This window comes from Bos javanicus, chromosome 16 (assembly GCF_032452875.1).
Source record: "Bos javanicus breed banteng chromosome 16, ARS-OSU_banteng_1.0, whole genome shotgun sequence".
Lineage (NCBI taxonomy): Eukaryota > Metazoa > Chordata > Mammalia > Artiodactyla > Bovidae > Bos > Bos javanicus.
Genome location: NC_083883.1, coordinates 24,785,134 through 24,798,892, shown reverse-complemented (window position 1 = coordinate 24,798,892; position 13,759 = coordinate 24,785,134). Strand labels below are relative to the sequence as shown.

General features: G+C 35.6%; 1 protein-coding gene across 7 annotated transcripts in view; it reads right to left on the bottom strand.

The window, feature by feature from the left end:
* The window catches only part of MARK1 (microtubule affinity regulating kinase 1), a 142,625-nt gene that overhangs the window by 41,008 nt on the left and 87,858 nt on the right, over positions 1 to 13,759 (bottom strand). For 6 of the 7 annotated variants that reach the window (XR_009729883.1, XR_009729882.1, XM_061382235.1 and 3 more), the window contains exons 4-6: positions 4,991 to 5,039; positions 3,823 to 3,888; positions 24 to 94 (exon numbers count right to left, since the gene is read on the bottom strand). Coding sequence is in view for 5 of the 7 variants with exons in the window: in XM_061382235.1 (XP_061238219.1) it covers positions 24 to 94; positions 3,823 to 3,888; positions 4,991 to 5,039 (186 nt within the window). In the remaining 2 variants the exon portion in view is untranslated. The other variant, XM_061382239.1, reaches the window with a different exon arrangement.

The window sequence follows — 13,759 nt, the reverse complement described above, 5'->3', positions numbered from 1 at the left end:
AAGTTGAAAACTACTTTCCATACCTGCCTAAATTTTGCACGGGCCTCTTTTTCTTTCATTCTTCCATGGGCAACTAAGTAATCAAATACTTCACCTGAATCAGAAAGGTAAAGCAGGCAGTAAAATATACATAGATTTTCAGTTAACAATATATGCATCGTCAAGTTTTTGCCTTGTTTTTAAAGAAGCTTTTGGCCCACACTTTTCTGATAGTTCTATATAAATTATAACTATTACATGATAGAAAAAAAGGGGAAAAGACATATAAAACCGAATATTGGTAGCAGCTTATGAATCAGCAAAACTCCTTTAATTAAAAAATCATAAAAACATTAAGAAAACTTTCTTTCTTCTTTCCAGTACTATGTGAAAATACAATCAACTCTTTATTATCCATTCAAATAAAGGGAAGGCACAGCACGGGCAACCAAACATTACATTTGGCTCTGTATTTGGGGCTTACATTTCAAATAAAATACCAAAAGTCATATTATGTTGGCTCACTCTCTTAAAGTCTACTGATCATTTAATCTTGGTCAAATTCCACCTCTATCTCCATCCACACTGATTTCATTCTTATCCTTCATATTTTGATCATGTTCATTCTCATGATACTCATTTCACCTGCACTGGTACTTAACTCCTTACTATACAGAATGAAACCATCCTTGTCTGCATCTCCTATTACCCTAGAGGAGCTGCAACCTTCTTGAATGCTGTCATCACACCCATACTTTACCTGCATGCCCATCCCCATGACAGGACACAAAGTGGATAGACATTACCAATTTGTTGAAAGAATTTAAAGATACTAGAAACTGTAAAAATTTTCTAATAGATTCTTTACATGTAAGTTTTTTTTCATTTTTCTCTAATTAATAATAATAAACCTAATGTTCAGTTACATTATGAAAGATAAAATACCTCAGTGTAAGGGATAAAAATTTTATATCCTTATAATTTGTACCATATAGACATATATGTATATTAAAAACTCACCAAGTGTCTTGCAGAGTTCTTATAAAGTACAGCAAAGTGGTTAAAAACTCAGGTTTTAGAATCAGACTAATTTTGGTATGAATCCTGATTTAGCCCTAAGTTGCTATGGGGAGATATTAGGAAGATTTCTTAACTATGTTAAGACCCCGTTTCTCCCTATTGTCTATCTCACATGGCTATTGTAAGGATTAATGAAATAATGCACGTGCTTAGCACAGTGACTGGCATATAGTAAGCACTCAATAAATTATATATTTGTATCTAGGTATACAGATATATTACATATACATATATGCAATATCAATCCTAGGACATAAGTAAAATGTTAAAAATCAAAATGCAATGATGTATGTATGTCAGATGAAACTAATACATCTACAATGTTAGCAGATTATATAAAGCATACTTAAATGATTAAATGGGATGATAAAAACAGAGAAATGAATAGATGCTCTAGTTGACCCATCATAGCAGTTAACTCTAGATATGTGAATTTAGGCTGGGAAAGATAAAATATATACAGCAGGGGTTCAAAAATCTGGACTGCCCTCAAGTTCTGCCTGGAATGTCCATACCCCAGATGTTTACATGACCCAGTCTTTTACTGATTATATATTACATGTTTATGATACGCTTCCCCAACTAGAATGTCATCTTTTTGATGGCAATGACGTTGCATCTGTTCATCCACGTGTTGTTCTCACCTTGAATATCACCTAGTACATAGTAAACATTTAATAAATAATGTTTGCATGAACAACAGGAGAAATACACATACCATTGTGGATTAGCCCTGATGCCTACTTTTAATAGGTTCCTTTGAACAAAACATGGTTCATATAGGAGTTCCCTGCCCTTCTAATCACTGAAGATCTTTTGCCCCATGAATGAACCAGAGTCAAGAGATGTACTCCTCAAAGAGGCCGTTTTTCATGCTAAGTTTCTAGTGTGCATGTCAGATTCAATCCTAAAATATCTATAAATTTTAGAGGAAACATATTGTTTTATTTTCCAGAGTCATCTTGTCATTTATAGGTTTAAAAGGCAAGAGGTCGATTCTAGATTTACTGCTACAGAACTGAGATGGTTTTGTTACAGTACCACTGACTGGCAAGACTCAAAGGAAACCTATCATCAGGAATAAGAATTAAGTAAGAGACCACCTGGTTTGGGATGAGCTGAAGTACATACCCCTCTATCCTACACTATACCCCACTGCCCTCCAGTGCTACTGAAGGAGAGCAGTGAGGACCCCAGGTGCTGCCTATTACTCCAGCCATTGCTCCTCTTCATTAGCACCAATAGAGAGTTGACTGTACTTACCATTAATTGTTAGAGCAGTACGCACATTAGTATTAACCCAGCCTTGTGGTGGACCTTCATAAAAATTGAACAATGCCCATCTATCTTTAGCTGTCTGTAAGTTCTCGTATCAAAGCCATGTCTAGCCCTTCTCTTGAGACTAGATCACTAAAAAAAGTTTAACTGAACTATAAACACACAGGGTTCCCATACTGATGAACTGTTAATTTACATCTAACTAAAGAAGAGTTTAGTGAAGAAAGAATTCATTATGTGGTATTTGAAGGTTCATTAATTTTATTATAGACTAACATTTTATGCAAGTTTGCATGACAATATTTTTTAAAATCCTGTGATAATAAAAAACATTAATGATTCAGGTTTTTGGTTTATGTAAAAAACTTACATGAAGTATTTTTAGGGTTTTAAAAAAGTGATGCAAAAACCCAAATCTATTAAAAAACTAAAAAAGTAATTAAAATATTTAGTATTTGTAGTAAATTTTTTAAAAATCTAAGAGACACTATAAAAATACATAGTCTAAATGTTGTAGATTAAAATAAATCGTCTTTATTCAAGTTACAGAAAATCAGATCATAAAAATCTACATCCTTTTTTAGCTAAAAGGATTCAAAACTAGACTCAACACTGTTTTCCTACTAATTAGCAAAAAAAGGTTAATTAGACAAGTTGGTTTAAATAATTTCCAATGCCCTCCGTCTTTAATTGTTTAAATTCTATGATTCCTTAAAACCTTCAAGATCCTCTTTTTACTTATTAAATTATTTAACTCCATAAATTTTAAACCTGTTTCTGAGAAAGTTAAGGCTTATGCCTAAAAGAACAGTGATTCTACGGCAATGTATCTCTCATTTGAGGAAAGTGCAGGAAATGAAAATGATTTTCTAATAATCAGTGTTTATTTTGATGCTAGACAGTCAAAATAAACATTGTATTCTACTAGAAGTATATCTTACCATTCCCCTGTCAACTCAGTTTTCTAATTTATAAAATACATAGATCAATATTTGTTTAAATTGAAACATTTTATAGATTATCTTGAAGATGTATGTATATTGAGAATCTGTGATATGCGATCAGTTAAACAAAAATGTGACCTAGAACAGGCTTTTACTATAAACATTACTAAAAACATTTGGGTTTGAGATTTCCTATTTATAGCCAAGAGAAAATAGTATTAGAAAATAATAATAATATAATATTAAGATGAATGTTTCATAGATTACATTCATAGATAACATTCATAGATAACAATGCAAATTTAATTTTGAAAAATATCCCTAAGTAATTTTTAAATAAGCCAAAGTCCAATTTTTAAATGTAGGATCAATAGGTCTTAAAATCAAACAATGAATTTTCCTAAAGACACCAATGAAAGGCATTTTAATAAAACTACAGATTCATTAACAAAATAAAGACATAGATATTATAATGAGCTTTCAGGTATTAATAATTCAACATGTCTCATCAAAGGTAACTTTTCAATCCCCTCATCCTTACCCCCACTCGCGTATTCCATGACTAAATAGAGAGTCTTCTCTGTTTCAATAACTTCAAACAATTTTACTGAAAAAAGAAATTAGAGATATAACTCTGTAATTGTGAGCATACTAGATATATTTTAAGAAAATTTAAAGTAACACTAAACCAAAGGAAAAGTTGAGCATTTACTAAATATTACTACTTACAATTTAAAGTTTAAAAGTTTTCCCAAGGATTATTACTACCATGGTAGATAACTATCACAAAATGATTTGGAACCAACTGCTGGGTCAAAAGAGAGTTAAGTTTCTAGGATTAAAAAGCTTATCCCCTTTCAAATTAGAATAAGGTAATAAAAAGGAAAATCTTAAAATCAGAATAATAAAATTTAGTGAATGCTTAAAAAGATACTATTATCATAACGATTCAATCAAAAATGTTAAATAATCTTTGGTACAGACATAAAAAATTTTATAATTATGTGATATTTTAAAGTTTCTGATTAAAATCTACTAAATTATCAGACTTACGTAGTTGAAATTATATACCAAAAGGAACTGCATTTGTATCTCTAATTAAACATAAGATTTTTTTAGTGAGCAAGAAACACACTTCAAGAATAAACAGATTAAAAGAATAATTGCTTTTTACTTCTTATAATCCAATGACTTTGAGTAATATGTTGTAAATTAATTTACAAATAAATTTGTCTGTAAATATGGGGGGAAAATAGAATTTATGGAAATAAGTTCACTAAAATTGAAATAAAATCTTTATTTTCTTTAAAATTCAAACTAGTTATTTTGCCTATGGACTATGAACAAACCCAAGTCCAAACTGCCAAAATATCTGGAATTATTTCTTATCCATATCTAAATGGCATGCAATCTTTAGAGAGATTTAGTAAGGAGACATAAGAAACACCTGTATACAGCAACTCCAAGTCATATGTATTATTTTAGTGAAGAGTAGAAGATAGCAAGGTAGTAGAAAAATACAATTTGTAGCCTTCAGTTAACTTCTTTATAATATTTTTACCCAAAGTAACACTTTCTGAGATTATTACTTAGGTTATCACTTTTCTTCTTTTTATACAGAACATCCTTAAAACTGTATCATTTTAAATAGCCTCAATAGTATTTAAGGAAAATATTTTATCATTAATTGTGGAATATAAATTTCATACCTATGTTAGGGTGATTCAATATCTTCATTATTCGTACTTCTCGAAACAACTGTGAAAGGAAACAGGAAACATTTCTGCTAAAAAAGAATACTCAACAGAGAACCAATCAAAACATCTATTTGAAGAAATTTATCTTCTTGTAAGACACTATAGGATTTATTTCACAATTCCAACTCTACTAAGACTTGGCTTCCAGGACAACGTTAACTAATTGAACTCAAATGGTTGTGTGTGTGTGTGTGAATATACCATATATAATAAAAAAAATTCAAATACTCATTACTAGGAATAAAAGAAAAATACTATGGAAATGAAACTAAATGTACATTCTTATGACTTTTATCCAAAAACAACGTTCTTAGGAGGTGGGGGGGCCTGACTCTTTATCTCTACTGGTTGATCACACTATAAGCAATTATGAATAAAGGTATATACACCATTAAGCTTTTGTGTGGACATAAATTTTCAATTCACTTGGGTAAATATCAAAGAAGATGATTGCTGGGTGGTATAGTGGAGTAGGTTTAGTTTTATAAGAATCCAACAAACTACCCTCCAAACTGGCTGCACCATTTTGCATTCCCATCAGCAGCTGAGAGCTCCTGTTGTTTCACATCCTTGCCACCATTCAGTGTTGTCACTGTTCTGGATTTTCACCATTTTATAGGTGTGCAGGAAGCCCCAATAGCTCAAGAGGCAAATAATCCACCTGCAATGCAGGAGATGCAGGAGACCTGGGTTTGATCTGAGTCAGGAAGATCCCCTGGAGAAGGAAACAGCAACTCACTCCAGTATTCTTGTCTGGGAAATCCCATGGACAGAGGAGCCTGGCAGGTTATAGCTCATAGGGTCGCAGAGCTGGATGTGCCTGAGCACACACATGCAATGCAATGGGTGTGAAGTGATATCTGTTGTTTTAATTTATTCTAGTTAAAGCAATAATATACAGCCATCGGGTTCCTACATCTCAAAGATGTCTAGAATATATTGTTCTATGGATAGTTTCCTCTTCTTCAGGTGGATTTCTTTTTAAATTTATTGAAATACGGTTAATTTAAAAAGTCGTATTAGTTTCAGGTGTTCAGCAAAGTGATTCATATATGAACATATCCATATATGTTCATTTTTAGACTCTTTTCCATTAATAGGTTATTACAGGATATTGAGTACAGTCCCTGTGCTATACAGTCGGTCCTCATTGGTTACCTATTTTATCCTTTAATAGTTTTTGACAAGGAGTGAGAAAAAAACAAAAACAAGCAACAGCATAAATGTGTGTATAAGCTGGGTATGTGCTGGCTTAAAGTGACAGGCAGCTATGGACAGAAGAGCAGCTGCTGCTGGAAGAAGTAATGATGGGGGTTTTAAGTGCTTAATTGACTTGGAACAATGAAGTGCCAGAATCATGCCCTGCCAATCACCCTTATTTCTAAAGAAACACTTAAATTGTCACTAGATTTGTCATTAACCTTCCAAACCTAGAGAATTTGGGTCAACTTAACAGGAGTAGCACATGGATTCAGTAAAGGTTTATGATGCTCTTCTTCATGATTCCCCATAATCCCTTCTTAAACTCTAATATTCCAGTTGGTTGCACAGAAGAGAGACTGGACAATGTCGAAGTCTTCTGCACCAGTCACTTGAGTCAGAGGGAGCAGAAGAGGGAGAGACAGTGAGTTCCTTACACATATGTGATTTTTTCACTCAGAACACATCCTTATTAGCAAAGACGCCAATCTTATCCATGCTTGCTCTTCCTTAGTAAAGGGGGAGAGAGAGAGGTGAGGGAGAAAGGAGAGCTGAACATTTAGACCAAGTTAAGAAGGTTACCCTGAGATGGAGAAATGTTGTAAAAATCACTGCACGCCTGTGTACTACAAGAGACACAGGAGATGTGGGTTCAATCCCTGGGTTGGGAAGAACCCCTGGAAAAGGAAATGGCAACCCACTAGTCAAAACTATGGTTTTTCCAGTAGTCATGTACAGATGTGATAGTTGGACCATAAAGAAGGCTGAGAACTGAAAAATTGATGCTTTTGAATGGTGGTGCTGGAGAAGACTCTTGAGAGTCCCTTGGACTGCAAGGAGATCCAACCAGTCCATTCTAAAGGAAATCAATCCTAGGTGTTCATTGAAAGGACTGACGCTGAAGCAGAAGCACCAATACTTTGGCCAACTGATGTGAAGAACTGACTCATTGGAAGAGACCCTGATGCTGGGCAAGATTGAAGGTGGGAGGAGAAGGGAGCGACAGAGGATGAGATGGTTGGATGGCATTGCCAACTCAGTGGACATGAGTTTGAACAAACTCCAGGAGACAGTTAAGGACAGGAAGGCCTAGCATGCTGCAGTACACGGGGTCTCAAAGAGTCAGACACGACAGAGTGACTGAACAACAACAACCAGTATTCTTGCCTGCAAAACGCCATGGACAGAGGAGTCTGGTGGGCTATACAGTCCATGAAGTTGCCAAGAGTCAAGATATGACTGAGCGAACTAAGCATCATATATCCAGGCCAAGTAAGGACAACAAAAGTCTGCCATTGTTTTAGACCAGCATTTATATGAGCTTTCCCACCTTTAAAAATTTCAGTGTGATTAAAACGCACATGAGAATTAACCAGGAAAAAAACAGAAGTTCATGAACATATTAAATAGTCCCACATTACTATTTGAGTTTCTGATTCTAATTTCTAGTCCTAATTTTCCTCTTGAAACTGTGACATCATGATGTTCCTAACATATACAAATTTAGCAGGAGAGCTCTGGATTCACTAATACCTTTCAAACTATTGGTTCAACTTTTCTGTCAGCGGAGAATTAAGGCTAGGGTTTTAAGACTGTGTGTTGAATTAGAGAAGTAAGTGCTGAGCGAGGCTTGAGACGGATGGGTCTTCCATGACGGAAGGGCAGGCACTTCACTGTCTGGACTTTGTGACAGTTGTTCTAGTTGTTCAGAGGCTTCTGTGGTTTCCTCCTGGGTTCTTGACTGTTTTAGATAACGGAAGTTAGTGAACAAGCCTCAGTTCTGTGGAGAGGTATTCACTTTTCAGTTCAGTCTTTCCTGGTTAGAGGTAAGGATCAGGATTAGGCAAACTCCATTAGTGTTAATCAATACATATTTGTCTTATTTATTTCTTCTCTCAACTACTCTGTTCCTTCCAACCTCTTCCATTCCTTCTGCTTATTATTACTTTTTTGATGGTGGAAAAGTCTATTCTATTTATTAGTAGTCAAGTGGACATGGCTAAGACAATGCTCATCCTATTTATTCTCAAAGCATCATAGTCAGGGACCAGTCAAACTGCCATCATCATCTCTACCAGACCTGCTCACTGTGCTGTCCTGGGACCTGTCAATGTCAAAGGACTTCTTCATCATCTCCATGTTCTTGGGCAGATAGAGAAGAACTCTGGCCATGGAGAAATTGACAAAGGCAGTGGTCAACCTTGTTCCCCCCAAGGAGAGCTCTTCCAGGCTGTCATCAGAGTCACAGTATGCTGGGCTCATAAGAGGAGGCTGACATTCATATCTTCTTGGCCTTTTAACACAGCTTTCTTGGCCTTTCAGGTATTTTGCTCTGATTTGGGTTTGAGGAGGGGTAGAAGCCCTTCTTTGCCTTCACCTCAAACCTTGTAAAAATTCAACTGTATCTTTCACAGCAGTTTACTGGCCTATTAACGTGAAGTGTGGGTGCTGCTGTACCCTGTAGGTGATGTTCAGATCTAAGGGAAAGGGCTTTGTATACACCTTCTCAGAGACACCAATCATTGAGGGATTTTATATACAATGTGCCTATATTAACAGAACCCTACAGATTAAACTCTCAGCTTTTTAATTTCTAGCATTACCATTTCATTCCTCTTTTACTTCAGACATTATTATTAGGACATCAAATATCTTATGAAGTTATTCCTAGTACCAGTATTAAAACACAGGCTAACTTAAGCTCTCCCCATGAAATACTTCAGAAAAAGAAATCTGAATATACTTAAATTAGTATATATTAGATGATTTCTAAATAAAAAACACAAAATGCTTAGTATTACTTCTAAACTTGACAACTTGTCATCAATTATTAAATGCAAAATAATAGGCTCTGCCACTTTGCCTAAATTTTACCTTCATATATGAATGATAACTTTTCTTTTTATGAACTGGTACTAATTTTATAGTGCTATAGTCTTTCCCAAGGGCTTGTATGGATACAAACTGTGGGCTCAAGTTGCTGTTAAGTAAATACAATTACTTGAGATATCAAATCAAATAATTTCAGAGAGAAGATACTAAACATTAAATAGATTAAATCTGAAAAAATGTCCAATCTCACTAGGCAGAAATCATGAAAATCAAAACAAGATACCTTCCACGAGATTGGCAAAAATTAAGAAATCTGATAATATAAAGTGCTGACAACAATGTGGAGCAAAAGTAAATCTCATACAAAGTTAGCAGAAGTAGATATTGGTGTAGCCACTTAAGAGCAATTTGACATTATTTAATAAATTTGAGGATATGCATGCCCTTTAACCTTCCAATTCTACTTGGAGAGATATATACCCTTCTTTACTTCTTTAGAAAAATAAGTACACAACAATAAACATTGCTGCATTGTCTGTAACAGCAAAAACAAAAAGCTAACTAGGAAAAAAAAAAGGAAACACTAAAACAACAGGAACAATCTAAATATAAACAGAAAGATGGACTAACTGGTAGATATCTACTAAGAGAATGGGTAAACCAGCTTATTTGTACAATGGCATTAGTAATAGTGAAAATAAGTGAGCTAGACTATACACACTAACATGGATAGAACTGTAAGACAAGCTAAATGGAAACAAGTAAGCTGCAGAAGAATAAAAAGCTTAAAATAAATAATATATAGTATTTTATGTAAAGATACACATGTGAAAAATTTTTAAACAAATGAATGGGAATAAGAAAGACCAAATTCAGAATAGAAGTTATTTCTAGGTAGAAGGACAGGAATAGAGCCAAGAAATGACACACAGGGCTTCAACTGTATCTCTAGTTTTATCTTATAAAAAAAGATCAGGAAAAAAAAAAAAAAGATCAGAAATGAAACATTTCAGCCCAATAAATAAATATCATGAGAAAGCAACTTTTTTAAAAATGGTAAAGATGTTTTGAAGTCTCCATCCAAAAATTAAAAATAGACTAGTGTACTATATCAACAAACTTCCCAACTTAGAAAAGCCAGGAGTATGACTCTTAAAATAACTGTGAAAATATTACATAGTTCTTGAGAATACAGAAATAGATGTACACTTTTCAGCCAAAAAAGACTGAGAAATTAGAACAGAGGTCTTCAGAATCAGAGGCAGAAATACAAGCATCAAAAGCAAAATCCAAATAGTACTATTCAAGCAAAACTAAAGCGATGTTTTATGAATAACTCTTGGTTCTGGGTGCTTAATTTTAAGAAGGGCAGGAGGATTTAACACCTGTTGTGGAGATAGGAAAGGTTTCCCTGAAGAAATTACTCTTAAGGCTGAAATGTGAGAAGTGAGCAAGAAGTGGAGATAGGAAAGGTTTCCCTGAAGAAATTACTCTTAAGGCTGAAATGTGAGAAGTGAGCAAGAATTAAGTGAAGTGAAAATCGCTCCGTTGTATCTGACTCTTTGCAATCCCATGGACTGTAGTCCATGGAATTCTCCAGAACAGAATACTGGAGTGGGTAGCCTTTCCCTTCTCCAGGGGATCTTCCCAACCCAGGGATCAAACCCAGGTCTCCAACATTGCAGGCAGATTCTTTACCAACTGAGCTATCAGGGAAGCCCAGAGGGAGTGGTAACAGCTTAAGAACAGGGTGGGTGAAAAGCTGCAAAGGCCTGATGGCTGAAACAGTATGAATAGCACCAGATGAAAGAAAGGCAGCAGAATCAGAGGAGGAGGGAATGAGAAGAGTGGGGAGAAGCTAGGGAGAGTTGGGGGACCATGAGATGAAAAAAGAAGGTAGGATCTGAACACCATGTTAATGAACTTGATTTCCAAACTACAAAAAATGGAATGCCATCTAAAAGTTTAAACAGAAAGACAATATAATCAGACAGGTTCTGCATCCTTGATGACTTTTTAAAGGGTTTATATATGTGTGAGTGAGTGACTGAGTGTGTGTGTGGGGGGGTAGGGGGTGTTGGGGGGGATGCAAAGTGCAGAAAACCTAGGTGGAAAGCTACTGGGGTAGTCCAAGGAAGAGATAACAGCAGCGGTGTCGAGAGGATCGGGATGAGAAAGACATTTAAGAAATAAAATCAGATGTCCATCAGCCAATGAATAGATAAGAAAGCTATGGTACATATACACAATGGAGTATTACTCAGCCATTAAAAAGAATACATTTGAATCAGTTCTAATGAGGTGGATGAAACTGGAGCCTATTATACAGAGTGAAGTAAGCCAGAAGGAAAAACACCAATACAGTATACTAACGCATATATATGGAATTTAGAAAGATGGTAACAATAACCCTGTGTACGAGACAGCAAAAGAGACACTGATGTATAGAACAGTCTTATGGACTCTGTGGGAGAGGGAGAGGGTGGGAAGATTTGGGAGAATGGCATTGAAACATGTAAAATATCATGTATGAAACGAGATGCCAGTCCAGGTTCAATGCACGATACTGGATGCTTGGGGCTAGTGCACTGGGACGACCCAGAGGGATGGTATGGGGAAGGAGGAGGGAGGAGGGCTCAGGATGGGGAACACATGTATACCTGTGGTGGATTCATTTTGATATTTGGCAAAACTAATACAACTATGTAAAGTTCAAAAATAAAGTAAAATTAAAAAAAAAAAAGAAATAAAATCAGAACAATTCAAGGACTGAGATGGTGAGGAGGAGGGAGAGGGAGGAGCCAAGGATAGTTCTGAGGCTTCTGGCCTGCACAATTTGGGGACAGTGTCACTCACTGAGACAGGACACTGGAAGAGTAACAGGAGGGCAACATACTGAGCAGGCGGGGGGAGGTCATGAGTTCAGCTTTGGATATAAGTTTGGGTTATCTTTGAGGGATTACAAGCAAATGTAGGAGGGGTTCTGAGTTGAAGAAATAAATCTGTGTTTGCTTATAGGTGACCACTTAAACCAGAGTCACCCTTGAGACAGCCTTGGAAGAGAACACTGAGAGTCCTAGGACCATGCCTTGTGAAACTCCAACACTGAGCGGCAAACAAAAAGGAATATGACTCCATTTAAAGGAAAGAGAAAAGGGGGAGCCAAAAACACAGAGGAAAACATAAGGGAAATATAATCTTCATTCAATACATATTTGCTATATTAAGAATTAATTAATTAACACATGTATTGGACTCAATGACATGCAGCTTTAATCGTAAGGCAGTTTCCATTTCTAGCTTTACTTTTTTTTCCCCCTTATTTCTATTAAGTTTAAAAAATCCTAATTATAATCACAGATTGACCAGTGAAAGGAACAAAGGAAATACTGGGAGGTATGTCAGAGACGTTCAGATTAATTAGAGTACCCAACCTTACAAAAGCAGTTCTTTACGAAGCTTATGTACTGCTCTCAGACAGATTCTAGGCTATTGATCTAATCACACTAAAAAGTCAGAAGACTAGAAATTTCAATCTGAAGGATAATAGCAAATGGTTCTTAATATACTCTTTGGATATGCTTACTCTGGAAAGTAGTCTTCATATCTGGATGTAACATTTGTACGTTAAACCTGCCTATAATATGTTATTGAACTCTTTGTCCAATAACTGAAGGCTAAAACAGGGTTTAGAAAAGTCAAGAGTTTTGGTCAGTGAACTGCCTGAAATACAGTTTGGTCTTTCCAAAAAGGAGCCGCCCCAGTGGTTCAGCAGTCAAGAATCCGCCTGCAAGGCAGGAGATGTGGGAGATACGGGTCTGATCCCTGGATCACAAAGATCCCCTGGAGAAGGAAATGGCAGCCCACTCCAATATTCTTGCCTAGGAAATTCCAGGGACAGAGAAGCCATCCAGGGGGTCGCCAAAGAGTTAGATACAACTTAGCGATTAAACAAGAGCAACTCTCCAAAAAATCTGGTTATCTTTAACATTTCAACTGTTGATATTTTAGTTAGACATTAACATTATTAGTATCACCTTTTAAAAGAAACTTGTTTAGAAACTAACACAATATTGTAAAGTAATTATCCTTCAATTAAAAATAAATTTAAAAAGAAACTTGTTTGAACACCTGCTCCCTCAAATTCATCATATTTCAGTGTGAAAGATACACTTCCCAATTCACACTGTGGGCTACACAGACATCTCCCAATAGCCAAGATTTTATGATAGTCCCTGTTTCCAGCATTCCTTTAAAATCAAATCAAGGTCAGAGATATGTTACCAACCAAAAATTTCATGGAGAATGAAGCAGTGAGGGACTCGGCATTAGGTGTGATCCTATGTATTCACACAGCAGTATCACTCCTTGTAGGTGTTTGAACTTATATATATAAATTCGGTAATGATTCAAAGACAACTTTTGCAGTCTACAACCAGCTTACTAAACACTAATTCTTCTCTTATGACTTAGGTTTTCATTTATCCACGAAAGAACTGGTCAAGACTTTTCCTTCAAATCATCTACACACATGGAAAGAACTGTACACAAGAAGTACTCAGCACGTAAGTGGTTTTTGCAGCTACGAAGTGACATATGTGACAGAGCAAGCATATGTGAGAGTAATTGGTTTTCAGCCTATGTTCAACAGGGAGATTTGTTAAGGAGTATTGCCAAGGAGCTTCTGCT